We start from the raw sequence: 27986 nt of genomic DNA on the forward strand, positions 1-27986 counted from the left end.
TGTTTGATTCTCCACCATTGACAACCATTAAAAAGCTTTAAAGCTTTGAGAAAACTTGAGTTTTCAAAAGCTGTTGTTTGTTTGGTTTGGGTATTGTTGCAAATAATTGAAAATTCTTTGGAGTTTATATCTCAATTTTGAAGGTGTTTGGTAAATATTACACTTGATTTTGGCTGAGTTTCGGATTGAAACTCGAAGAAGAAGAACAAAAAGAAGAAGAAGAAGAAGAAGGAGGGGGAGGAGGAGGAGGAGGAGGAAGAAGAACACATGACATACATTATACTTACGAAATTGTATTAAAGTTGTATGTAAATTGTATTTAAGTTGTATTCTGTTGTAGTTATATATATTTTTATTTGAATGTTATATGAAAGTTGAAAAATAGTTGTATAATTTATGAATCGTTGTAATTTGTATTTAAGTTATAAATACTATATTTTTACATAAAGTTGTTGATATGTATCAAGATTATTTTAAGTTGTATGAGGTTGTAGTTGTATTTACTTGGGTAAGAATGATGTATGAAAGTGGTAGATAATTTATAAATAAATTGTATATTGTATAATTACATGTATATACTTTGTTTTTAGTAGTATTTGTTGTACATGTATCATAAAGACGCCTTGGCATTTGTTTTATAAGTGTTACAAAATAATTAATGAGACGTAAATAAATTACTTTCCATAAAGAGATGACTCAATTATAGGAGCTGATCCTTGGAATATTTGCCTTCATTTTGTTTGATTTAGTTTCTTTGATAGAGTCTAGCGTAAGTGTATAAATCTCTTGTATTCATGAATAGAAATACAACTAAGTTATTTTCTCTGATTACAATAAGCAAATGTACCATACAGTACTCAAAAGACTTCTAAGGATATGGTCCTTAACCTTTTTCTTTATCCTAGCATTTGAGTTATGTGTCGATTTTGTGTTATTTCTTAGTTTTAGCTTTTGCAAATTCTTTTCGGTACCCCCCCCCCCCCCAAAAAAAAATGTTTGGTCGATTGTTTCACACCTGAGATGGCCTAAATTTTCATGTGAACATGGTCTGAATCTGGGCAACTTCTTGGTTTTCTACTATGTTGAGGGTCAACACTTTCTTGTTCAAAAATTTAGAAATATGTGCATCACGTAGCTGGGAATATATTTTTTTTATTGGGTATTTAGATTAATTGTTGTTTAGATATCAGAATGTGGGGTTTGATTAGAGCAATTTGGTTGAATTTTGGTATGGAAATTAGTACCAAAGTTACAACATCACTGGTTGGCTAGAGGATAGGAAATAGGAGAAAAAGAAAAAAATACGTGTAACTGGATCCCTCTCAAGTTAAGGCATTGATAATTGACTGTATATAAATTATAAGAAAAACTTATTTAGCGCGGATAATATATAAAACTTGAACAATTTTGGTAAATAAGTTTCAAATATTGTATAGGAAGGAAAAAAATCTCTATCAAGAAGCTTAGGTGGGCTATGGATTGTGGAGGAACTGAGTCTTTAATATTGGGCTAAATGACGAAAAGATTCTTTGAGGTCATGTACAACCTTACACAAAAAAGGTAAGAGCTTCAAACCTGAGTCATTTCCGGTTAAACTGTTGGGCAAGTGACAAAGAATGTAATTCTTCCTTATATTCATTAATACTAGATCAAACTATTACATTGTTGCGAGTTTAGCGAAGCATAACGGTTCCAAGTTGGGCCAAACAATTACAAGCCGAAATTTTTCTAAGCTCCAATCTTATGGGGGCATTTGCATCTATACCTGTTTTTTGGGTCACGTTTTAACTTGTACCCGCTTTGCAAAAAAAATTGCAAACGTACCTATTTTTTCGCGTAACTTCAGCATACGGGGTTGAAGTAGCAAAAACAATTACGCAAAACTTCAGCATTCTAGTAGACGGGACTGAAGTAGCAAGTGTGCTGAACCAAGTGTGCCGAAGTTTTTATTTATAATTGTTGAACTTAAGCATAGTAACTGAAGTTTTGTTCTTTATTTGCTGAAGTTTTTTTTTTGTAACTGGCGAACTTCAGAGCTGAAATTTTTGTTTTGTAACTGTCGAACTTTAGCTCTAGAGATAAAGTTTTTGTTTGTAATTGGTAAACTTCGGCCTTTAAATAAAAACAAACAGAGAAAGAGTTAGATTTTTAAAATGTAAAGCAATATCACTTCCACAACAATAAGAATATTTTTTTTTTAAAAAAAAACTCGGATGTTGCAAGACGTAATATGTAAAGATTCAGTATCTCAAAACAAAGAAACAGTCAGCTATCACAGCAGATAATATTAATAGAAAATAAGCATAAGATCATAGCGGACTTAAAAGGTATCTCCACTTAGAAATGAGGTGGTTAAGCTGATGCAGATCTAAATAGTATCTATAAATAAAGGTCGTGGTGTAATGGAAATGTAAATGCCTAAGAGTAGGCATTTGCATGAACCTTACTTCTGGAAAAAGAAAAGATAAAACTTTGAGCAGGAGAAGGAGGAGGAGAAAGGGGGATAAAATTATTTAAAAAGTGGGTACAAGTTAAAAAAAAAATAAAAATGAGTATAAATTAAGTGGGGGCGACCAAATAGGGCGCCCCGTGCAATTTTTACATTCGTATGTGATTCTTTTTTTGTTTCTCATATTCAATAATCGCATTAAAACAGATCACATTAGAGTCACGATTGCTCGGTTTGAGAAAACTACCCTCGTCCGAAATGGCTATTTTATATATTGACGGTCTATTTTGTATATTTGTTGTACAGTGACAGTCTATTTTGTATATTTGTTGTACAATGATAGTCTATTTTGTATAGTGATAGTATATTTTGTATATTCTTTTGTATAATGATAGTCTATTTAGTATATATTTTCTATGATGACCGTCTATTTTGTATATTAATTGTATAGTGACAGTCTATTTAGTATATTTTTGTATAATGACAGTCTATTTTATATATTTTGTGTAGTGACAGTCTATTTTATATATATTTTGTATAGTGATAGTATATTTTGTATAGTTTTTGTATAGTGACAGTCTATTTAGTATATATTTTGTATAGTGACAGTCGATTGTATATAAATTATATAGTGACAGTCTATTTTTGTATAATTTTTATTTTAATACTACTAATTCACTACTAAACCAAGCTTAAATAGTGACGGTCTATTTAGTATATTTTTTGTATAATAACAGTCTATTTTTGTATATATTCACTATACAAATTTTTGTTTCAATACTACTAAGAACCAAATTTTTTGGTTTTAATGCTACTAATTCACTTGGTTTATTTCAAAAAGACTGAATTTTTATAGGCTAAAGAGAAAATTAAATGTGCAAGATTCATCAATTTATACACAAATAAAACCACAATTTCCAGAGCAAGAACACTTGAAATGTCCAAGATTTTAACAACCCAGCCCGCTAGTGGTATTGTCCGCTTCGGGCGTAGGCCTTTACGGGTTAAAAATACGTCACTAGAGGTGTAAGGCTTGTTAACTTATATACCCAGCATCCCTCTTGTGTTTTGTCGATGTGGGACTCCGTCTAAAATCTGGGGTGTTACATACACCCCTTCTTATGGACTCAGCTTCTTCGCTGAGGTTGCCCCACTACATGGGCTTCGCCCAGACTCAGCACTGAGGTTTGCCCCGCCTAACCGGGATTTGCCTAAACTCAGTTGAACTCTAACCCACAATCGGCAAGGCTGACACAAGAGTGGCTCTGATACCATCTTTAATAGCCCAGTCCCCTAGTGATATTGTCCTTTTTGGGCCTAGGCCTTCCCGGGTTTAAAACGCGTCATTAGGGTCTAAGGCTTGTTAACTTATATACCCAGCATTCCTCTTGTGTTTTGCCGATGTGGGACTCTGTCTAAAGTCGGGGGTGTTACAAAGATGTGATTCACCAACCACAAAATTATGTTATTACAACAATTATAATCTTTCACAGCCACTTCACTTTTGTAAAAGTTGTCGTAGGTATTGGACCAAAGGTGGTACTCTTAGGAATATTTCAGTTGGTGGTGGTTCTCGTAATAACACAACTTCATCTAATAAGAAAATTTCCTCCTCAACGACGTTGTCTTCAGTTTCATCTTCAAAACCTGATCAGATAACAAATCCAAAACCAGAGCCATTTGGTATACCTGCAATTCCAGCTTTTGATCAGAACTGTTGTAGAGCGATTGGTATGACTAATGGGCAATTTAGTTCGCTGTTGGAGTCAAGCGGACCACAATTGACAACGACTTCTTCGACTAAGGAAAATGCGTATGATCTCTGAGGAAGAAGGAAGTTAGGGTTTTAAGTGGCATTGGTCTTGAGCTAGCCTTTTAATTAGTTTTGGGCTGTTAATTGTATGATTTATTTTGTGACTAGCTATTGTCATTAGTTTTTCCCAGATGGCTACAAATGAAATTTGCTCGTTCGCCTTCGAGCCACGTAAGGCCCATTAAATCACAAGATTCTTTTGGAAAATTATAACTTTTAGCCCGCGCCAAAAACTATTTATATTTGTTAGCCGAAAAAATGTATAAAATTTATATAATTTTTGTATATATCATACAGAATATGTATATATAAAATTTTTTTATATTTTTTTGGCTATTATTTTTACAGCGGCTATAAAGTATAATTTTCCATTCTTTTTTTTTTTGTTCTTTCATTTTTACAAGACCTCTGAAAATGCTATGGGAGAAGAAAGGTAAAACCACAAATAATTTGTTAGCTAATAGGAGTAGTATTTAAATTAACAGAATAATTGTCAAAGTTTAAATTGTTATAAGATGAAATAATACAAATATCTACCATACAATAAATTAAAATTTGAAGAATTATATCTTCCAATACAAAAGAAGAATATTATACTCTTTTTGGGCGTAATGTAACAATTTTAGTACTAAAGTAACACTCAAAAGGAAGATCTATACAGTATATGCTTAAGCACCATTTGTTTTTTTTTCATTTAATTTAATTTATCCTATTAAATTCCTACTTCTTAGATGAGGGAATAGCAGGCAGGACCCCGTCAACATGCCTGCCTGTCATGAGGCATTCTTGGTATTTCATAATTTTTCTGATTTAGTACTGTTGTACATTATTGCGTTGTATATGTACATTCCCTTGCTTGGACAGAAAAAACCAGATAAACATGGGCTGGAGAGATAAAGTGAAGTACATCTTCTCTTAAACGTGGGCCCCGGAACATCCATTTGGTCACATGTAATAGCTCTCAAGACACTACAACACTGGCCCCCATTTGAATTCTCTATTTTACACACAACTTATTGTCCTCTTGATACATATAACTAGGAAGAGTTAGTTTAATCGTAAAAATACAAAACTAGAATCGGGACCAGAAAATAGTAAGGCTTAAATAAGCAAAAACTTAATCAACTAACTTCACATAGAAAATGTAAAAATTGTTCTATTTGATGTTAGAGTAAATCTGTCGACTCCAGTAATCGAAAGATTTTAAGGAAAATTAGAGAAACTACAAAGTAACATATAAATTAGATCCCCCCCCCCCTAATATCTCCTCTTTTAACGTTTAGAATTTAGGGTTAATTGAAATTTAAGATAATCAAAACTTTAAAAAAGAAGGGTAAAACAAAAGGATCTTTTTAGAAATTATATTTAAGGGTAAAACAAAAGTCTCTTTTTAGAAATTATATTTATTCTCTAATACCTCATTTTGTTTAAAGGTCTATGATATAGTTAATTGAGATTTAGGAGGATCAAAACTTTAAACAGAAAAAAAAAGGTTATTTGTAGAAAATGTCATCCTTCTGTAATATCTGAATTTGCTTGAAATTTAGTCTGAAAAATCAATGACGGAGCATATAATTCAAAGAAGAATCCATCTTCAATGAGAAAAAATTATCATGCATAGTGGCATTTATTTTGCTCTAACTGTGATAATCATTTTTGTTCAATTTGAACTGTGATATTTTAACGATTGTAATCTAAGAGAATAGTTTTAAAGAGATGATCACTTTATATACAAATATAACAGTGTAGGATTGCGTATAGGTATTCGTAACACGCAGCGGAAGACAATAACAATCCTAGGCAGATCTTTTCGTGTTTAAAAGTTTATTTACATGTCAATAGATCGGATCTAAGACGTACCTGGTGAAGAAAGTCTCGTTTCAAATTCTTCGATAGTGCGAAGACTCTATGCGTATTCACACCGAGACTGATCCTTGCTATCAACTCTTTGATCAACGAAACCCGCGAACAAATTGAACGAAAAACTTGTGCTGAAATTTTTCTCAAAAATCTCAACTCAAATTAGAAGAACAAGAAACACTTTTCTTGTAATTGTATTTTCTCTCTTGGCTTTGTATTGTACTCTCACTTTCACAAAGTGTTTTTCTTCTCAAGAATTAAAATTATGCGGCAGTTTTTCTTCATCACCCTTTATATAGGGTCACCTACAAACCCTTTTTTCCTATTTGGTTGAGGTAATGATTTACTTAGGGTAAAAATTTATTCCAAAAATAAATTTTCTATAAAAATTCGAATCCCATTCTCAAAGGGATTGAAGTGCCGAACGCTACTTAGTCCAATTGGACTTTCACGTCTTTACAATTCCAATTCCAAATTGGAGAATAAATTAATATTATATATAACCTTTATATAAATCAATAATAACTTATATTATATATATTACATATATATTTCATATATATTTCAACTAAGATAAATAATTTAATTTTTCTATTCCAAATAGAAAACTTCAATTTGTTCACAATATTAATTATATTCTCTGTGCTAGCAAAGAATATAATAATATTTTATTTGGAATAATAATTTAATATATTTGACTAATTAAATTCTTTAATTTAATTATCAAATAATAAAATAATTAATCCTTTAACAAAGATCAGAACACTCGTTAGTGTGCGACCCCATAGGTTCAATACTAAGCCGGTAGTAAATTGATCACATCAATATACTAATCAAGGGTGGCGTCTAGCAACACTCCTTAACGACCGGATAGAATGAAGTATACAATTTACTCTCAAGAACCAGTAGAAGAATAATGTAGTAATTCCTTCTGTCCTTATAGCTTGGATCACCCTATGATATGGTTCAACTGTCAAATCCTAATAGGCAACCAACTATATGTTCATGTCAAACATAATCGACCATTGAGTGACCTAAGAAACTCTTTTCTTCTTTCATTCAATTGCCCTGACCAAGGTCTTAATTTGGACGTTTATAATTCATGACAACATGGAGCTTAAACTCATTACCAAGAGTTGACAAATTCCATCTTGATCAATCACTAATTCTACAAACATTTAATCATACCCAATATCCTTTCAACTATCGCCCTAGGGCCATATGTGTCTGGTATCAAAGCACAATAAATAACTTGTTAATTACTATGACGATCTCAGGTCAAAGAAAACTTTTACATCACATTCTTCAAGAGAATATCCTATTGACAGTTTATGGTAATTCTAACCATTAGGAATTATCCAATGAGTCGGTTCAATGATCATATCTCTATATGCATCATCTATCTATGTAATTTAGTTAATGAGATCAACTAATCTTTATCCCATAAAGACGATCACATAAATATTGATCTAACCGGATTACTAATGTCCAAATTAATAATCCTACGATCAAGAACAAATTTAGATTAAATTGTAAGAGACTTTGCTCTCATTATCATGATCTCTATCACGATGATAAATCTCAAAATTTAATCAAGGACCTTATCAAATTAATCAAACAATTAATAATAACTATGATAAAAGAATGCCATATATTTTTATATCGAATAACGTTCACAAAAATATGTTCAAATCATCAAATATGAGATTGGATCTAGGGCATATCTAGTATATCCCTAACAAACAGCTCAAAAATTAAACAATTTTCAAATCAACCGTGTATGCAAATATATTCCAAATATTTTCAAAAAGTTTTTGGTAATGACAAATAGAAAGGTGTATAGCATGTTAATTTTGCTTACCATGACTTATGAAGAGATTTAAACATTAAGGTTCTTGATTTTAATTTGTTAATCCTGTTTCCATTGTTAGGTAGTTTGGAATCTTTTAAATCGTCTTTGGTTGAACATCTGGATGCATATATATAGGTATAAAGGAAAAATATACTTTGCAAATAGTAATCTAATGTAAATATATTTCCAGAAATATGAAGAAAAGTGGTAACAAAGGCCAATTGATGATACTGAATTTCTCTACCAATAAAAATATTACTTTTCCAACCGATTCTTTGAAGATCAACATAAAGTTTATACTTTAAAAATTAACTTCCAACAAGTAGTCACAAAAGTAAAAGATAACTAAAAGATTTTGATGATCAAACGTTTGAAAAGAAGAATTCTCAACCAATTTATAAAGAACGCAAAATAAAGTGGTAAATAAAGGGGACAATTTCATAATAATTCTTGGGTTGTAGCACACAATCTATTTTTTTTTTGAATTGTCATATTTTGTGAAATAATATATAAAAACTGATGTTTGATATATTATTAAAACTTATATTGTCAGAACATATAAGTTGTCTTTTAAAATTTATTTCTCAGATAATATTTGGGATAAAAAAATAAAAATAAAAATTGGAAAAATTACACTACACAACAAATATATATACGCTGTATTTATTATTTGTAGCTATACTTTCAGCAAATTTATCATCCATAGCTATATTTGAAATTTGTAATAAATCCATGAAATAAATGATTAATTGTTTTGAACTGAAATAAGAGAGCAATAGGATCTCATAGCTTAGTTGGTTGGAGCACCGTTTAGTAATCGGATGTCACACCTCCTTTTTAACTACACCCACAAGGGCATAAGAGAGTTTTTCCAATTAAAGGACAATCGAAAACAGGATTTATTATTAAAGATTTAGAGTCGCCACTTGGAAGATTTTATGGTGTCCCAAGTCACCGGTTGAATCCCGAATCGAGAAAAAGATTGACTCTGTATTACAGTCCGCGAATCAGAAATTTGAGTAAGGAATTCTGTTAACCCGGGAGAAGGTGTTAGGCATTCCCGAGTTCCGTGGTTCTAGCACGGTCGCTCAGCTGTTATATTTGGCTTAAATTATCTGATTTTAACAATTATGAACCTATGTGCAAATTTTAACCTTAACCGCTTTTATTCATTTATAAAGAAAACTGCAATGTCATAAAAACAAGTCTTGAACCACGTCACATAAATGCACTCGTGGTTTTTGGACATACTTTAACGTCGTTGGGATTTGGATTTGGGTCACATAAATGCGCACCCGAGTTTAGGGAGGTAATGTTATTAAAATACGCGCCTAAAGAGACTAACGCGTTATTATTTTGGGGAAGGCCGTGAAATTCACTAAACGGCCTGTCCTGAAATCTAAGTATTTTAATATATACAATTATCGAGGGCCCTACAATTTATGTGTTTTGTTTAGCGAGGCTCATCCCGTTTTATTATTTTAAAGTTCAAGCCTAGAGCAATCTATAGTTTTCTACTTTATTTGTCTCTAAAATAAAAGAAAGGCCCTAATTAATTTGTTATTGGACTGATGCAAACTGAGTAATATTTTTGCACCAACATCCGACCATTGGGCTCCAATGTGAGCCCAACAGAGGCAATTTAAAACCAGATATACACCATAAAATCGGCCAAAACAGACCTTGGCCCAGGCCTAAATGAGAAAGGGGCCAAAACTGGCCTGGGCCGTGCATCAATTATCCTGAGGCCCAAACGTTTAGGGACTAGCCTGTTAAGCCATGTCTTTTACACTAAATGGAATTTCAATTTAATTAAGAACACAAATCTGATGAATCTACTACTAAAATTAACTAGCCAGTAAAATAAATTCAATGCAACATTAAACATGAGTTGGAAAGCAACTGATTTCAGATTTCATGACCCACGTAAACTGCCTATGATCACAATTTCAAACATGGTGCATACTAGTTCAAATTTCAAATTCCCTACTATGACTCATTTTTATTAAAATGCTGACTCATGAACTTTGATTAAACACTAACGTGACCACATATGAGAATTGAAACTCGAGAATTAAGGATGCTGGACGAAAATGGATTGCCTAAATTAACCTTACGAATTACATATCTCATATCTACTTTTAACTTTTTGATTTCGATCCCACACACAACCACTCAAACTCAGAATTATAGATTAACTCATATCATCACTACTAAATATAAAGCTCCCATGATCATAAGAAGTATCACACTACTTTAACAGTCTACAGCCTAATTAATCACAGCTTGAAAATACCATTTATACAGATCTAGGAAAACCGGAAATTAACTAAACTAATAGAAACTATTCTGTTGGTCCAGCATGAAATTATTACAACGAATACTCAACTAAACTCATATGCATTTCTAAATATCTAACACACACTTAACTGTTCAAATGCACAAACTTATAATTAACAGTCCATCAGTATAGTTATTACAGTATAATGAAAGCAGTAAATCAACAATAGGCCTCCACTTCAACAATAATAGGCCTCCACTTCATTCATTTTCAACTGGATATTTACATACATCGAGTTTCAGGACATGTACCTGGTGTCACACCTCCTTTTTCCGTTGTACCCCCGCTAAGGGACGCAAAGGGAGTTTTTCCAATTAAAGGACAATCGAAACGGGATTTAATTTGAAGGTTCAGAGTCGCCACTTTGGAGATTTGTGGTGTCCCAAGTCACCGGTTGAATCCCGAATCGATGAAAAGAATGACTCTGTTTAATAGTCTGCGCACCAGAAATCCGAATAAGGAATTCTGTTAACCCGGGAGAAGGTGTTAGGCATTCCCGAGTTCCGTGGTTCTAGCACGGTCGCTCAACTGTCATATTCGGCTTATTAATCTGACTTTTAATACATTTTAAACTTATTGCGTATTTTTAACTTTTATCACCCACTTTAACTTGATTATTTGTAATTATAGAATTGTCTTGAAACGAATTACGCGTACGTATATTCGTTTTATTTTTACTTTTTTTTTATGTAAGGAATCATGCCACGCGTACGTGTACATAATAATATTTTTATTATAAAAATGAATTTGGCCGAAGTTGTGCGTGCTTAAAACAAACTACGAACATTTGTCATTTTTTGTATGATTAAATGGTAGGTGGCATGCCTCGGACTATATGGGCTAAATTAATTTAACAACCTCCGAAAACCCATTTTTATTGAGAAGATTTGCCCGAAGTTGCGCGAACGTATACTCTGAATTGTCTTTAGAATTGTAATCATGTCACACGAACGTATCCACAACCATGACAGTATATTAAACGTGCCTAAAGCAACTAACACATTATTAACTTTGCGAGGGCCCTGAAAATTAGCTAAATGGCACGCTTCAAATTTTAAGTATTTTTGAAAGAAATAATTATATGAGGGCCACGCATTTGTCATTTTTATTTGGCGCGGCGCATCACGATTATAAAAGAGTTAGTATTAATTATCTGAGTGCCATAGATTATTCAACAAAATGGCAAATCTTAATTTCTAAAGAGTTAAAACTAATTAAATGGGGGGCCATGAGTTTTGGGATATTATTCAACATGACACACCTCGAGTTGTTTTACTCAACCAAAACGAACTAAGGATGTGTATGAGTGACTATTTGTGCTAAATGGGAAAAATATGCTAGCTTTATGACTTAATTGCCTTACCAATGCCTATATGAAATGGCTCGAACCAATAGATCATATTTGTTTTAATCTCAATCCAATTTTGTATCTTCCTAAGATTAACAAATATCCTAACCAAAGTAAACGCTAACCAAGCAGCCTATCGATTAGTAAAGCAAAGGGAATTCAATTTAACGAAATTCACATTTTTTCAAACAGCTTATTTTCCAACTAAAGATAGATGCTACATGATATTGTAGCAAAATTATGAATATTAGCACATGATTAAATAAATACAGAGGAGGCAAATTGTATTTATTCAATTCTTACGTACCAAGAGAACAATCCAAATCCGTCGATTATTGCTGGCTTAAAATGATTACTAGTTTATCTCTAAAACCCTTAAAAGAGAATAGCCATCAAAATAACTTAAACATACATATATCAACCAAATTTCGAAATTACGACAAACCCATTGCAGTAGAACCGGAGGATCGTAATTCAACATACTTCAGATTTCCATTCAAACTTAAAAGCCAAACGAATCAAACCTAATAATGGCTTGATTATGAAAGAAGGATTATACTCCAATTTCAATGATTAACAAAAGGGAATGGAATTTAGCAATTTCAATTTCGCAACAACGCAACTAATCACGCTACTCCTACGCAGAAACTACCATATCTAGTGATATTTGATCATTCAATATCTAATTGAGCAAATGACTACCCAAAATTATATACAGAACTCCATTACTGACCTAACTAAGCAAACATGGTGTCCTAACTTTTTAAACAGATTTTAACATTATGACAATGTCCATTCACACGATGCTGGTTTTAGATTATAGAATATTCGACCAAAATCAAATCCCATATCTATTTGAAACCAAACTCAGCCTCTAGAAGCATTATCACTGACCAACATTCAAACGCAAACTGTTCAAACTAAAACTTGAAATAAAGACAGAATTAAACTCTTCTAATGAGATTAAATGGCCAACATGCTTCAGATTCCCATATCACAGAAGGTTTTACAGTGGGTGGAATAAAAATGTACCTGGAAATAAAAGAAGGAAGCAGAAAAATGAGGTATCAGCAGTAACCAACAGCAGCAGTAGCATTCAAAAGTTACAACAACAGTGCAGCAAAAAATAACCAGCAGTTTTATACTTCTCCAAGTATATAGCAGAAGTAAAAGGAAGAAAATTCTAGATATTTCAGATCATAAACCAGGCAATGAAAACAGTAGTTATTTTTCAATTTCTCAGCTTTTCTCTTTTAATATTCAGTCCTCTCCTCTCTCTCTCAAAATCCATCTTTTACTCTCTTAATATTCAGAAAATTCTCTCCTAATATTCAGAAAACCCTCCTTTTACTTGTGTTCAGCCCCCTCTCATTTATAGCCAAACTTGAAGCATTTAAATTCAATCCCACCATCTTCTACCCATCCCCTTTTGAATCTCACTACTTAATGTTTTGTCCTCCACTATATTAAACAAATATATTAGTTCTCACTAACACATATCTTTTCCTTATTTAATTCCCTTATTGCCCCACTACCGCATGTTTTGTCCCCCACTATATTAAAAAATGTATTAATTCCCACCATTATGTCTTGTCCCCCACTACGTATTATTTTATGTATTATTTTAATAATTTAGCGCTTAGTGGACAGAACACTCAAATTAATCAATTGCTAAAACTTAAAATCCCGAAAATGCCCCTAAAACTACTGAAATTACCATTCTACCCCATCAGCTATATCCAATCCTCCTAAATCAATTAACCAAACTATAGCAGCTATAACCAATTCCTAATCAAATTTCATCAACAAATTTAAGCTAGAAACTCAGATTATGTCAAATATCATCAAAACAAATACTAAGGATTCAGGGAACCAAACCATATGATGAACAATAAAGAAACAACTGAAATCATTTTGACTGAACAACATTTTTTAACAACAAACATACTTTCAGATTCAATAACATTAACAAATTGAACATAACAAACAAGTAGATTCAAATCACTAAACTCAAAAATCAATTGAACTTCAAATTAAATCTAACAACATTACAACCAACACACTTCTATATTAAACTAAACAAGAACAAATGAATAAAAACAAACTGAAGAAATAATCAAGAAATGATAAACAACGAACAAGAAAAGAATCAAACATATACTGATTTCAAATCCGAGAATATCAAACAAAATACGGACAGAAATGAAACTTAAACCAACTAACCGGAAATGAACAACGACGAACTCAAACGGAAACAAATCTGCCCGGAAACTTTGAAAAAAAAAATAACTCGAATCTGCCCAGGAATTTTTGTATGTTTTCCGGTTGATTTCAGGCGATGATGTTGGACGACGAAGACGAAGAAGGAGCAGCAGCGTTTGGTGTTATGGTTGTTTGGACATGGGCTGTGTGTGTGTGTGTGTGTGTTGAAGTGAAGCAACAGCAGTGGCTGCTGGACATGGAGCTGATGGTGGTCGTTCATGGTTGAGCTGGGGACGAAGAAGAAGAAGGAGCAGCAGCCATGGGGAGTTGGTCGTCGATGGCTGTTCGTGGTTGGTCGACGAGGTTGCTACTAGTTTGGGGTGATGGAGGCGACAGACTGTTTGGTTGCTTGGTGGAGCAGCTGATCGTGAGGAGGAGGCTGTGTGTGTGTGTGTTGAGCAGCAGCAGCCATGGCGGGCTGTTTCAGGTGGAACGAGGAAGAAGATGACCGGAGCTGCGGCGTCAATGGCGACGTGAAGGGGTGCATGGACAGTGGTGAACGGAGGGGGGGCTGTGGGGTTTTGTGGGGGGTGAACGGAGAAGATGAAGAGAGGGGGAGGGGGTTCATGGGTTCGGCGGCTAGGAGAAAGAGAAGGGGGCTTTAGGGTTTTTTGAGTAACAAATGAAACAAAAATGAGAGAAAGAGTGAGGGGGGGGTCGTGTGGTCAGATAGGGGGGCGGTTGGGCTTGGGTCAAGGGGTTTTGGGTTGGGTAGAGGTGTTTTCGGCCTAGGTTTAAAATTGAAGAAGAGGCCCAATTCCGATTTTCTTTATTTCCATTGCTTTTTTTTCTTCTTTTATTTTTTCTTAAACTAAAACTAAATTCTAAAAATCCTAAATTATCCTATAGAACTAAATTAATTTATAAAAGTGCAAATTAACTCTCAATAACAATTAACACATAATTAAATAGCAATTACGATAAAATCACACAATTTAGACATTAAATGCTAAAAATGCAACGTGCATTATTTTTATGATTTTTTGTTCTTGTAAGAACAAACTTAATTGCTCCTAATTGTAGAATTAAATTCTAAATGCAAATGCGACATATTTTTGTATTTTTTATTAATTTAACAAATAAACATGCATGGACAAATACAAATAATTTATCAAAAATGTCACGAAAATTCTCAAAATTGCACACAAAGGAAAATTATTTTATTTTTGAATTTTTTTTGGGAGTATTTCTCACATAGGGCAAAAATCGCGTGCTTACAGCTGCCCCTCTTTGTCCGAAAACATGAAGAGTTTTCGTGCAAAGATAAAGTGAGCGATTTTTGCCCATCCGAGTACTCCGTGTGAAGCATTTTTTGAAAAAGATTTAACCGAACATTTGCTTCAAAAGTTTCCTACATATACCTGGCTAAAAGGGAATCAGGTTAATGTAGTTCGAGAAGTTTTGGTAGCTGGGCCTACCATGGGACTGCAATGTTACTGCTGTTGCATGTTGTTATTACTGCTTTCCGACCTCCTTATTACACCATGCTGAAAGAAAACAAGAAAGCTAGACTAAACTATAGTCTATGAATTACAAAATCTTATCTAGATCTTCAGTCGTGCTCTTGTGTCTCTTGTTGCTTTGATGTCTCGGTGACTCCTCGGGTATTTCTTTACTTCTGATTTGTCTTGTATTCTCCCTTGACTGTCGATCTCGAACTGCTTATTTCCTTCTCGGGAACTTCGCATTATTTTTCCATCGAGTCTTGGACTTCCTTCCTCTGCTGGGGATTCTTGTTGTTTCCTGCTGGGGATTTCGGTTGTATTCCTCTGCTTTACTGACTTGAAATGTATTCCTCTGTTATATGGGCGGGCTTCCAACTTCAAAACTTGAAATGTAAAGACTGAAATGTATTCCTCTGTTATATGGGCGGGCTCCCAACTTCCGGACTTGAAATTTAAAGAGTGAAATGTATTCCTCTATTATATGGGCAGGCTCCTAACTTCCGGACATGAAATTTAAAGACTGAAATGTATTCCTCTGTTATATGGGCGGGCTCCCAACTTCAACCAACAACTTTGAAAATAAATCGCCATTCCGTTCTTCAGGGGGGCGAGATTTCAACAACTTTCTTAAATTTTAACACCTCATTCTCCAGGCGGGCTCCTGACTGCTGATACTTCGACTATTCTTCCTTGTTCTCCAGGTGGACGCCTGATTGCTGATACTTCGACTATTCTTCCTTGTTCTCCAGGTGGACGCCTGATTACTGATACTTCAACTATTCTTCCTTGTTCTCCAGGTGGACGCCTGATTGCTGATACTTCAACTGTTGTTCCTTGTTCTCCAGGTGGACGCCTGATTGATGATACTTCAACTGTTGTTCCTTATTTTCCAGGTGGACGCCTGATTTCAACAAAATAGACAAAAGCAAAGAAAAATCTCTGCCCCAGTTTGGTAGTTGGGGACAGCTGTGATTGCAAAACTAAATCATATTACCAAATATTATTAAAATTTGAAAGTTATGTCCCATTATCCAGGAGGTCCTGACAACTCTTAACTAAACGACAATTTTAAATCTAAGCTATATCTTTTAAAGGCATGATTTCTACTAAATCTTGTTATCTAAACCAATTTTAAACTATGTCCCATTATCCATGAGGGTCCTGATAACTTTTACGCGAACTTTGACGCCAACTTACATTCCCTTTGGTGCACATTTGTCCTACATTTATTGCTTATGAATGTTTTAAGGTTTAACATAGGTCCCATTTTCCAGGAGGGTCCTGATGTTTCTAATTGAGTCTTATCTTTTAAAAAGAATAAAAAAAAATTCAAACCAATTTATATTTTCACGAAGTAGAGCTTATGCCAGATCTTGTATTCATTAATGTTTTGAATTAAAGCTAAGTCCCATTTTCCAGGAGGGTCCTGATAACTTATACGATCAAACCTGCATGGTGCTTGCTTTCCTCACAGGATGCTTCCTAAAACAAATGCAGTCTTTGCCCTTGTTTTCAAATCAAAGAAAATCTTGTCAGTTTAAAACGTGGTAGTTAGTTGTGGCATTCTTGCTGGGGAGGGTTTTCTCTTTGCCCTGCTTTGCTTCATCAGACTGCCTTGAACCGGTCGAAAGGATTGTTTTGACCTCATGATTGATCCTTAACTGTAGGATCCCCAACTGTTGTTTTCACTTCTGACCCTTCTATTCGTAACCATACATCTCTCATCTCACCGATTTAACTTTTGCTTATACCCTATGTCTCATTTTCATCATATTACCTCCAGCATATCCTAGCCGCATTTTGCTTTGTGCAATTTTGAATCTTGATAGTATACCTTGACATTCCTTCTTATTTGTTGGAATAAGGCTAACCTCAGAAGAGCTTTAGGGGAGTAAAAATTAATAGCAATGAAATGCGATGATTTTGAGAATTAGGAATAAAGAATAAAATCCAAATTTGGATGACTGTTGGAGATAGGAAAAAGGAACTTATCTGAGCGGAGTCACTGGCACCAATGATCATGGTATGCATTTTGGAGTGATCAGCCCAGTCTATTTAACCAATCTCCTTTCCAATTGTTTTACTTTGTTCTCCAAGATTCCCACAACCAAATTTACTCTCTGCCAATTTATGGACCTTGTTCGATTTGCAGTGCCCTTACGGGTTTTCACCGACAAACCTCTCTCATTTATTTTCTCAGCTTTCGTCGTCTCATGGTGCCCATGAGGGTTTTCACCAATAAGACTCTATCATTTCTTGATTTTTCTTGCTTAAACCGGAGTGTTGCCCCTGATATGAATTCTCTTTACATTTCTTGATTTGGCATCTCTCGAAGAGATCGGAAGGTCTTTCTTTGGACCGTAATGTGGGTTTTTGGATGGGTTAGAAAGAAAAGGTATCACAGACTCAAAACAATTTGTCATGGGTTTAAAATTACAACTTTTGGAATCATATTTCTTATTACAAGTACAACTTCTGCCCCAGTTTCTTGCTTGAGGATCTTTTGATATTTTATTTTACTATGACCGAGCCGTGAGGCTGCCTACGTATCCTTAACAGGAATCAGGTCAAACGTAGTTCACGCCTGAATTTCCTTGTTGTTATACTTTTTTCTTTTTTTTTTCTTTTCTCTTTTTCTTTCTTTTCCTTTTCTTTTTGTTATTGATTCCAAAAGAGGGGTATGAAAGAAACAAATGTGGCTCAAAAGGGGGAACAAAGGGTACAGTGTTTAGATAGCAGAATAAATTGCCTTCGTCATTTCAATCTTCGAAATAATGCCAAATACAAACAATCAATAATTATACCAAGAAAATCATGCATAATATCTCTTTACTGCATCAGAATTGATAGCCATGTCTATGCATTTTCCTTCAATATCTGTTAAACATAAAGCACCATTGGACAATACTCTGGTCACAATGAACGGCCCTTGCTAATTCGGGGAGAACTTGCCTTTTGCTTCAACCTGATGTGGAAGAATACATTTCAGCACCTGCTGACCCACTTCAAACTTTCGGGGACACACCTTTTTGTTGTAAGCTCTTGCTATTCTTCTTTGATATAACTGGCCATGACATACTGCTGCTAATCGTTTTTCATCAATCAAGTTTAACTGCTCCAAAGGGGGTTTTGACCCACTCATCATCATCAATTTTAGCCTTAGCGACAATCCGAAGGGAAGAGATTTCAACTTCTGTAGGTATTACCGCTTCAGTGACATATACCAACAAATAAGGAGTTGCACCTACCGAAGTGTGAACAGTAGTGCGATATCCCAACAACACAAATGGTAATTTTTCGTGCCATTGTCTTGAACTTTCTACCATTTTTCGAAGTATCTTCTTTATGTTTTTGTTGGCTGCCTCGACTGCTCCATTCGCCTTGGGCCGATATGGGGTAGAATTGCGATGTGTAATCTTAAACTGTTGACATACCTCTTCCATTAAGTTACTATTAAGATTAGCACCGTTATCTGTGATGATCACCTTTGGGATTCCGAATCGACAGATGATATTTGAGTGAACAAAATCGACCACTGCTTTCTTGGTCACCGATTTGAATGTTTTGGCCTCAACCCACTTGGTGAAATAATCAATGGCAACTAGAATGAACCTGTGCTCGTTGGATGCTGCTGGCTCAATTGGTCCAATGACATCCATGCCCCAAGCGACGAAGGGCCATGGTGCCAATATTGTGTGCAATTCCAATAGTGGAGAATGAATCAAATCTCCGTGTATCTGGCACTGATGACATTTGCGCACAAAATTGATACAATCTCGCTCCATGGTAAGCCAATAATAGCCTGCTTGGAGAATTTTCTTTGCCAACACATATTCGTTCATATGTGGTCCGCAGACTCCTGAATGTACTTCGTACATGACAACCGTAACTTGTCTAGCATCTATGCATCTTAATAATCCAAGGTCTGGTGTTCTCTTATACAAAACTCCTCCACTTAAGAAGAATCTATTTGCCAACCGTCTAATGGTTCTCTTTTGATCCCCTGTGGCTTGTACTGGATATATCCCCATTCGGATGTATTCCTTAATGTCATGGAACCATGGTTCACCATCAAGTTCTTCTTCAATCATGTTGCAGTAAGCGTGCTGATCTCGGACTTGAATATATAGTAGATCCACATAAGCTTTGCCCGGATGGTGCAACATTGATGCCAGGGTAGCCAATGCATCGACGACCTCATTATGGACCCTTGGAATATGCATGAACTCCACTGATCGAAACCGTTGACAAAGATCATGTAAACATTGTTGGTACGGTATGAGCTTCAAGTCTCGCGTTTCCCATTCTCCTTGAATTTGATGTACCAGAAGATCCGAGTCTCCCAAGACCAAGATTTCCTGGATATCCATGTTTGCAGCTAGCCTTAGACCCAAAATACAAGCTTCATACTCAGTCATATTGTTGGTGCAATAAAACCGAAGCTGAGCCATAACAGGATAGTGATGCCCGGTTTCAGAAATAATCACAGCTCCTATCCCGACTCCTTTCATGTTGGCAGCCCCATCAAAGAAAAGTTTCCAGCCTGGTTTTTCAATTTGCTCCAGTTCACTGATATGCATCACTTCTTCATCGGGAAAATAAGTTCTCAATGGCTCGTAATCTTCGTCGATCGGGTTTTCGGCTAAATGATCGGCCAATGCTTGGGCTTTCATCGCAGTCCGAGTCACATAGATGATGTCAAATTCTGTGAGCGATATCTTCCACTTTTCAAGTCTCCCTGTCGGCATAGGCTTTTGAAAAATATACTTCAACGGATCCAAACGCGAAATGAGGTAAGTAGTGTAGGATGACAAATAATGTTTCAATTTCTGAGCTACCCAAGTTAGGGCGCAACATGTCCTTTCCAGATGAGTGTACTTAACCTCATAAGCTGTAAACTTCTTGCTAAGAAAATAGATGGCCTGTTCCTTTCTGCCGGTGATGTCATGTTGCCCCAGTACACAACCAAATGAATTTTCCAAGACTGTCAAGTAAAGAATCAAAGGTCTTCCTGGTTCTGGCGGAACCAGCACGGGTGGGTATGACAAGTATCATTTTATCTTATCAAACGCTTTTTGACACTCATCAGTCCACTTGACCGCAGCATCCTTCTTCAGCAATTTGAAAATATGCTCACAAGTTGTCGTGAGCTGAGCAATAAACCTGCTGATGTAGTTCAACCTCCCTAACAGACTCATTACTTCAGTCTTATTCCTCGGAGGTGGCAATTATTGGATGGCTTTGATCTTTGATGGGTCCAACTCGATGCCTCACCGGCTGACTATGAATCCCAACAACTTTCCATATGGAACATCAAATACGCACTTGGCAGGGTTAAGCTTGAGGTTGTACCTGCGAAGTCTCAGGAAGAATTTCCTCAAATCCCCAACGTGGTCGGCCTGATGCTTTGATTTTATGATCAGATCATTCACGTATACCTCAATCTCCCTATGTATCATATCATGAAACACCGTAGTCATTGCTCTCATGTAAGTTGCCCTGGCGTTCTTCAAACCAAATGGCATTACCCGGTAGCAATAAGTTCCCCATGGTGTGATGAATGCCGTCTTTTTTGCATCTTCTTCATCCATTAGAATCTGATGATACCCGGCATAGCAATCTATAAAAGATCCTATCTCATGATTGGCACAATTATCGAACGAAATATGGATATTGAGTAATGGGAAGTTATCCTTCGGACTTGCTTTGTTGAGATTGCGGTAATCAACGCATACTCTGATCTTGCCGTCTTTCTTTGGCACAGGAACGACATTAGCCAACCAAACAGGATATCGAGTGACCCGAATGACCTTTGCATCCAACTGTTTGGTGATTTCTTCTTTAATTTTCACACTCATATCAGTTTTGAACTTCCTCAACTTTTTCTTGACGGGAGGAACCATTGGATTAGTGGGCAATTTGTGAACCACTAAATCAGTGCTCAAGCCCGGCATGTCGTTATATGACCATGAAAAAAAATATTTTTGAATTCGATGAGTGCTTTGATCAACTCTTCACGGATCTTTGGCTCGAGGTGGACACTTATTTTAGTCTCTTGGATATTATCTGTGTCTCCTAAATTGATGGCTTCTGTATCATTCAGGTTGGGTTTGGGTTTTTCTTCAAAGTGAATTAACTCCTTACTAATCTCTTCGAATGCCTCATCCTCATCGTATTCTGATTCGTAATCACAATCTACTTTTTGAACTATTATTTCAAAATTAGATTGATTTTTAAGACTGGGCTGAGGATTCCTTATGCATGTCATATCACTAGAGCCAACGTAAAAAGAGCTGTATAGAAAAGAAAAGAAAAACAAAAGAAAAACTATCAGGAATAATAAAGAAAGGAAAACTGCATTTCATTGAATGATGAAAGATAACAAGGTTTGCACACTTCAAACAAACTGAAAGATAAAAATCTGGATTACAACCCTGGAATAACCCAAACAAACTGAAGGAAAATCAAAATAAACTACCAAGACTCCTTTCGAATGGGGAGAGGAGCGGCTTTCCAATTATTAAGCTTTGTTTCTGGACCAACGAATTGAATTTCTGCGTTGCTAGGACCTTCACCATTTACCACCATGTTCACACCGTCAAACAACTTTTCAAAATTTTTAATTAACTCCTTGTCAGGATAAATCATAGAATTAGGAATTGTTGTTACTGGGCGACTTCTGGTACCAGACTTGAAAAAAGATTTGGAAAGACATGGGACTGGCTTTGGAAGGACCCATGCCTTCTGTTTTAGCTTTCTGGCCTTTCTTATGTCTGCGGCAGTGGGTCTGAATCCCAAACCAAATGTTCCCAAGTTTTCGGGAAGAGATGCTGGTTGTATGATGCCTTGCAAAGATGAGCCCAAACCTTTACCGAGTACAAAACCATTCTTCAACATCTCATAGGCTACCATGACGGATGCGGGGATTTGGAATGTATTTCCCCTCCGGAACTTTCTCTACCAACATCGTGTCAGAAACCTGGTAGACCCACGGTCCCTGGTCATTTTTCACTTCAATGACCGGTGCAATGGCATTGTTGTGCACACATAAGCTGTCTTTCCCATGCACAACTATTTCTTGTCTGTCCCATTCAAATTTGACTACCTGGTGTAGTGTTGATGGGACTGCTTTAGAAGCGTGGATCCACGGTCGACCCAACAGTAAATTATAGGAAACAGCTATATCCAACACCTGAAACTCCATTGTGAACTCAACTGGCCCTATCGTCAGCTCCAGCACTATGTCCCCAACTGAATCTCTACCTCCGCCGTCAAATCCCCGCACGCAAATATTGTTCTTATGGATCCTCTCCTCTTCTATTTTCAACTTGCTTAGAGTGGAGAGAGGACAGATGTTTGCGCTTGACCCGTTGTCAACCAATATTCGGGTCACCACAGAGTTTTCACATTTTATTGTGAGATAAAGAGCTCTGTTGTGCTCAGTACCTTCTATAGGCAATTCATCATCAGAAAAGGTGACTCTGTTTGCCTCAAAGATTTTGTTATCTATTTTTTCCAAGTGATTCACGGAGATCTTATCGGGAACATGTGCCTCATTCAAGGTCTTCATTAAAGCTTGATGGTGCTCGTCTGAATGGATCAGTAATGACAATAGTGAAATTTGAGCGGGCGTCTTTCTTAGTTGTTCCACGATAGAATAGTCATGCAGCTTCATCTTTCTCAAGAACTCTTCTGATTCTTCTTCAGTTACGGCTTTCTTCATTGGTGTTGGATTATTTTTAGCTATTCTTAACTCCTCGGGAGTAAAACACCTTCCCGAGCGAGTCAAATTCTGTACTTCACAGATTTCTTCCTTGACTTCCTTTCCTTTGTACATCACCGTTACCTGTTCGTAATTCCATGGAATAGACTTGCTGTTGATTACTGGTAATTGGGTTACTGGCTTGATAATAACCCGATCTGTGCATGCTCCTTCCACGATAATGATGGGTTTGCTGGCCAGTCCTGGTACAATCACCTTTACCCTTTCCTATTTCGTTGCAACTTTGCTCAAAGATCCCTTCTCAACTGCCACAGATGGCTCAACACTCTTTTTGCTCTGCTTGAGCACCAGCTTCTCCTCTGCTAATTGTTCATCTGTCTTGGCTTCACTAGACCGAATCATCATGATAGTTTGTGATGGCTTCTTGGGTTCCCCCTCTGCATGCATTATTTCGATCATATTACCTCCTGATGGGCTGGCATCGGATTCCTGTTGATATTGGGTGCTTCGGGAGCCTAAACTTCAATTCTATTGGTATCAATTAGCTCATGTATCGCATTTTTTAAGTGCCAGCACTTTTCTGTATCATGACCCGGGGTACCAGAACAATACTCACAACTAACAGTATAGTCAAGATTCTTTGGAGGAGGATTTGGCAGTTTGGTTTGTATCGGCCTTAGAATATCTAGCTATTTTAGCCTATGGAACAGACTAGTGTAGGATTCTCCCAACGGAGTAAAGGTTTTCTTTTTCTGCAACCTTTCACCCTTGCGTGCTTGACTAGGCCTGAAACTTGGTCCGGGAGTGTTTTGGTAGGTTCGTGGATATGGATAAGTATTTGGTAGGACAGGAGCACGCCATTGAGCGTGGGTGGTTGGTTGTATGCTTGTGCATTGTGGACGAAAAAATGAGGTTCTGATGGGGGATAGTAGTGTTGGGGTGAATTGTGGTGATAAGTTTGTTGGTGGGGTCGAGGTTGATTGTAGTAGTGAGGTGAACCTCTGGATCCGGACCAAGTTCCTGAATCAACCATTGTCGCTTCCTCCCTTTTCTTCTTCCCAATCCCTCATATGTCACCTTGAATAGCCTGAGTAGTTGCTTTGATAGCCGAATAGCTCGTGATTTTATTCGATTTGAGGCCTTTTTCTACTATTCCCCCCATCTTTACTACTTCGTTGAATGACTTTCCCACAGCTGAGACCAAATGGCCATAGTAGGTAGGTTCCAAAGCCTGTAGGAAGTAATCTACCATCTCACTTTCCTTCATTGGGGTATCCACCCTTGCTGCTTGTTCCTTCCACCGGAACCATATTCTCTAAAGCTTTCACTGTACTTTTTCTCAAATTTAGTCAAGGATAGTCGATCTGGAATGATCTCAAGATTGTATTGGAAGTGACAAGCAAATGCTTGCGCTAGATCATCTCATGTGTACCATCTCCCATGGTCCTGGCGGGTATACCATTCCAATGTTGATCCGCTCAAACTCTGACTGAAGTAAGCCATTAATAATTCGTCTTTTCCACCAGCTCCCCTCATTTTGCTCCAAAAACCCCTCAAGTGGGCTACTGGATCACCGTGCCCGTTGTATAGATCGAACTTGGGCATCTTGAAACCGGCCGGTAATTGCACATTTGGGAACAGACATAGGTCCTTGTAGGCCACACTGACTTGCCCTCCTAACCCCCGCATATTTCGAAAAGATTGTTCTAAGCTTTTAACTTTCCTGAACATCTCCTCATGTTCGGTATTTTTGACTGGCTTATCAGTTTCTACTGGGAGGTCAAAGCGAGGAGTACATGAATGGGTTTCTGAAGCTTTGAAAGTGGGCTCTGAGGGGTAGTATTGGTTTTCCTGGGCCTGGAATATAGGCTCGCTAGGAGATTTGTGGAGTGTAGCTGGGGGAGGTGCTACGAATACAGGAGTTACTGGTGGAGGAGGGTATGGAATTGGTTTAGGGGGTGGAGATTGTGGTGTATGAGAAGTGGTGCCTCGGTAGTGTTGGTAAATGGGAAAACTCGGGGATAGATCGGTGGCAGGATGATCCTGAGTTTGAGCCGGTGGTGGGGTGGAAGCAGGGTTAGCCGGGTAAGCTGGGGGTGATTGTCCTTTAGACCAAGTCTAATACATCTCGACCATCTATTGCTTAAGTTTAAGCATCTCCTCTTTCATTTTACTGACGTCCAGCTCCTCTACTTCAACACTTGTGTCGACATCCGGGATAGACATGATTTCTGGTATTGGTCCTTTTGATCTGGTCTGGTAATGATAATGTGCCAGTATACTCTAGATAAACTAACTGCTTGAATTCTGGAAATAAACAAACTTGTTAGTTTTTAGAGTTTAACACATATACAATTACACGTTGGGATGCAATGTACCTAGGCAATTAACCATTTTCTATCATGTATTCGCTCGGTTGCTTGTGTCATCCCAGCTTTTCCTGATCTTTCCTTTTATTGTCACTCACGCCTATCTTTATTTCTCTCCCCTTTTTCATTTTATTCTTTTCTTTTGGTTGTGGTCGAATCTTATAGAGATTGCCTACGTATCATGTCCCCGCATGAATCAGACCGTACGTAGTTCTGGCGAAAACAATTATTAATACTCTTATTTATTTTTTTAACACACGAAACAGTACAAAGACAGAAATGACATTACATTTGGACAACACTTTAAGAAAATGGTTTAAAAGACTTGACACAGACTCAAACTAAAACATGACTATTATATAAAAAGTTCCAACAACTATGACTACGCTCCACTCCACAATCTTTTGCTTTCAATCATTGGAACATCTGCTCACGGTGGGGCTTGACCCGGTTGACCTCCTAGTGTACGGTACATTCTTTCTAACTCCATTGCAAGATGACGGGCAAAAGTAGGTGCATGCTCTAGAAACCTTTCATAATCCATCCCTTGGCAGTTTACATAACTTTGAGAGGTGTAAACAGCCAAATCATGGATTTGTGCTCTGAAATCTTGGAGATTTTGGTCTTGGTTTTGCAATCGTTGTTGGCGAGTGGTGGCTATATCTCTTATGCGATCTTCGCGATCTAAAGCTGACTCCAATTGAGCTCGAAGTCTGGCTTGATCGAGTCTTGCCTGTGCTCTTTCCCTATCAATATTTGTGTGCTGATGTTCTCTATTATACCTTCTCATTTCTTACAACTGTTCATGGAGTTGAGTTTCTAAATGTATCCAATGGTCCTTCTCTCTCTTGAATTGAGCAATGTTTTCTTCGGATCTTATTACTTGGCGTTCCTTATTAGATTTGGCCTCCTCATTTAACTGTATGATTTTTTCCTTAGCTTTGTCTAACGCCTTTTCAGTCTTTGCCAAAATGGAATCATAATCTTGCATTTTTTCCATCAGATTGGCAATGATTTTCTGATCTTTCCAACTTCTCACTGGCATTTTAGAGGCTTTCTTCATCTGTTGAAACTAAGCGCGGAGAGTTTTATTCTCGCTAATCAGACTCTTCTTTTCACCTTCTGCTTCTTGTGCTTGTAAGTCTTTCTCCAAATTGAGGTTCTTCAGACTTTCTTCTAAGGCATGAATAGTTACTTTGTACCCCTTTTCATTTTCAGCCCAAGCCAACCGTTCTTGGATTTTATCATCAAAGGTTTGAACATGCGGTCTTTTTATGGGCCTTCTAAGATCAGGTTCTGGTGCATCATCCACGCGGGATCTTTTCTCAAACCACCTAGCATATCCTAGATTTATCTCGCCTTTCGCAGGATCTGGAACTTGAGTATCATCTTTCAAGTATCGACAACCATTCCAAATCTGCTGGATTAAAGCCTCAGGGAGAGTGGCTTCGGGGTGTAGCTCGATCACTTGCACACTCAAATCTTCATCATCAGGCACCACTTGGTATCTCCCTAGCTGTCTTAGAACTCTCTGTGGCGCATACGGCTGGACGTTTCTTAAACCCAACAGCAGCAAATAACTTTTCAAGGTTGACATGTGTATCACCTCTCTTACCGGGAGCCATCCCAAGGTCCGCTCAATTTGACTTGCCATTAAAGATCTTAAATGGGATATCCAGGCTTCCACCCCTTCTGGAGATTTATAATCTTTTATTCTTTCTTCATAACTCTCGATGAAATTGTCCTTGCTTGGACCATACTGCATGAACTTGGGGTGATGTCGGAGATGTTCAGTCAACCACATTTGCAACAAAATATTGCACCCTTCGAAGAATTTTGCTCCGGATTTACATAAAGTCAACGCCCGATAAATGTCTGAGAGAATGATCGGGGCAAGGGTGTGACGTTCCTTGGTAGTGAGGACTTGTACGACTCTGGCTATGCAAATATCAACTGTCCGCTCTTTGTTTGGGAAGACCATGATTCCCAGAAAAGCCACCATGAAAGCGAAGAGACGGTGAACCTTCCAGGTGTCCTTGTTTTGTTTGTTAGTAAGGCCCTTTTCATGAATTTCAAATCCATCCGGCTTTCCGAACCTTGAATATAGGAAGCTGAAAGAACTACACCCTATGACAACGTTGTTTTTTCTTATTTGATTACTGATGTTCAGAAGACCAAAGAATCGATGTACTGAGGGAGCCTTTGGGAATATAAGATTCTGGTTTCTCAAATCTCCGTCAAAACCGGAATATCCAGCTATTTCTTCTAATGTGGGAGTAAGCTCGAAATCAGAGAAGCGAAAGACATTGTGAACAGGGTCCCAAAAAGTCACTAGTGCCGTAATCAAATCATCGCGTGGTTTAACTTTTATAATATCTGTGAGAGCTCCCAAATACTTAATGACCCATTTCTGACCATCTCCTCCTAATTCATACCACCACATCTGAAGCCGAAAGAGAAACTCTTCTACATCTGTGAACTGTGGGTTTTGGATGGTGCTCATTTTGGATCTACAAGTGATTTT

The 27986-nt window shown here is 36.8% G+C and overlaps 2 protein-coding genes across 2 annotated transcripts; one reads left to right on the forward strand and one right to left on the reverse strand.

Annotated features, from left to right (window-relative positions):
* The first annotated feature begins 1513 nt into the window (after positions 1–1513).
* LOC104213623 (dof zinc finger protein DOF3.1-like) lies at positions 1514–4275 on the forward strand. The gene is made up of 2 exons (XM_070164092.1): positions 1514–1560; positions 3972–4275. Exons 1-2 carry the CDS (start codon positions 1514–1516, stop codon positions 4273–4275), a joined length of 351 nt encoding a protein of 116 aa, XP_070020193.1.
* A 22301-nt stretch (positions 4276–26576) lies between these two features.
* LOC138886305 (uncharacterized) lies at positions 26577–27965 on the reverse strand (the record flags this gene model as incomplete). Its single annotated transcript, XM_070167388.1, has 1 exon — positions 26577–27965. A coding segment is annotated over exon 1 (1389 nt), but the record flags the coding sequence as incomplete, so codon positions are not given.
* Positions 27966–27986: the final 21 nt, after the last annotated feature.

Source organism: Nicotiana sylvestris, chromosome 2, assembly GCF_000393655.2.
Source record: "Nicotiana sylvestris chromosome 2, ASM39365v2, whole genome shotgun sequence".
NCBI classification, from domain to species: domain Eukaryota; kingdom Viridiplantae; phylum Streptophyta; class Magnoliopsida; order Solanales; family Solanaceae; genus Nicotiana; species Nicotiana sylvestris.

Bases quoted from the DNA above. Each gene is read 5' to 3' on its own strand.
- LOC104213623 (XM_070164092.1), top strand. From the start codon at position 1,514: ATGACGAAAAGATTCTTTGAGGTCATGTACAACCTTACACAAAAAAG. The intron at 1,561-3,971 runs GTAAGAGCTTCA...AAGTTGTCGTAG, and splicing joins TACAACCTTACACAAAAAAG to GTATTGGACCAAAGGTGGTA.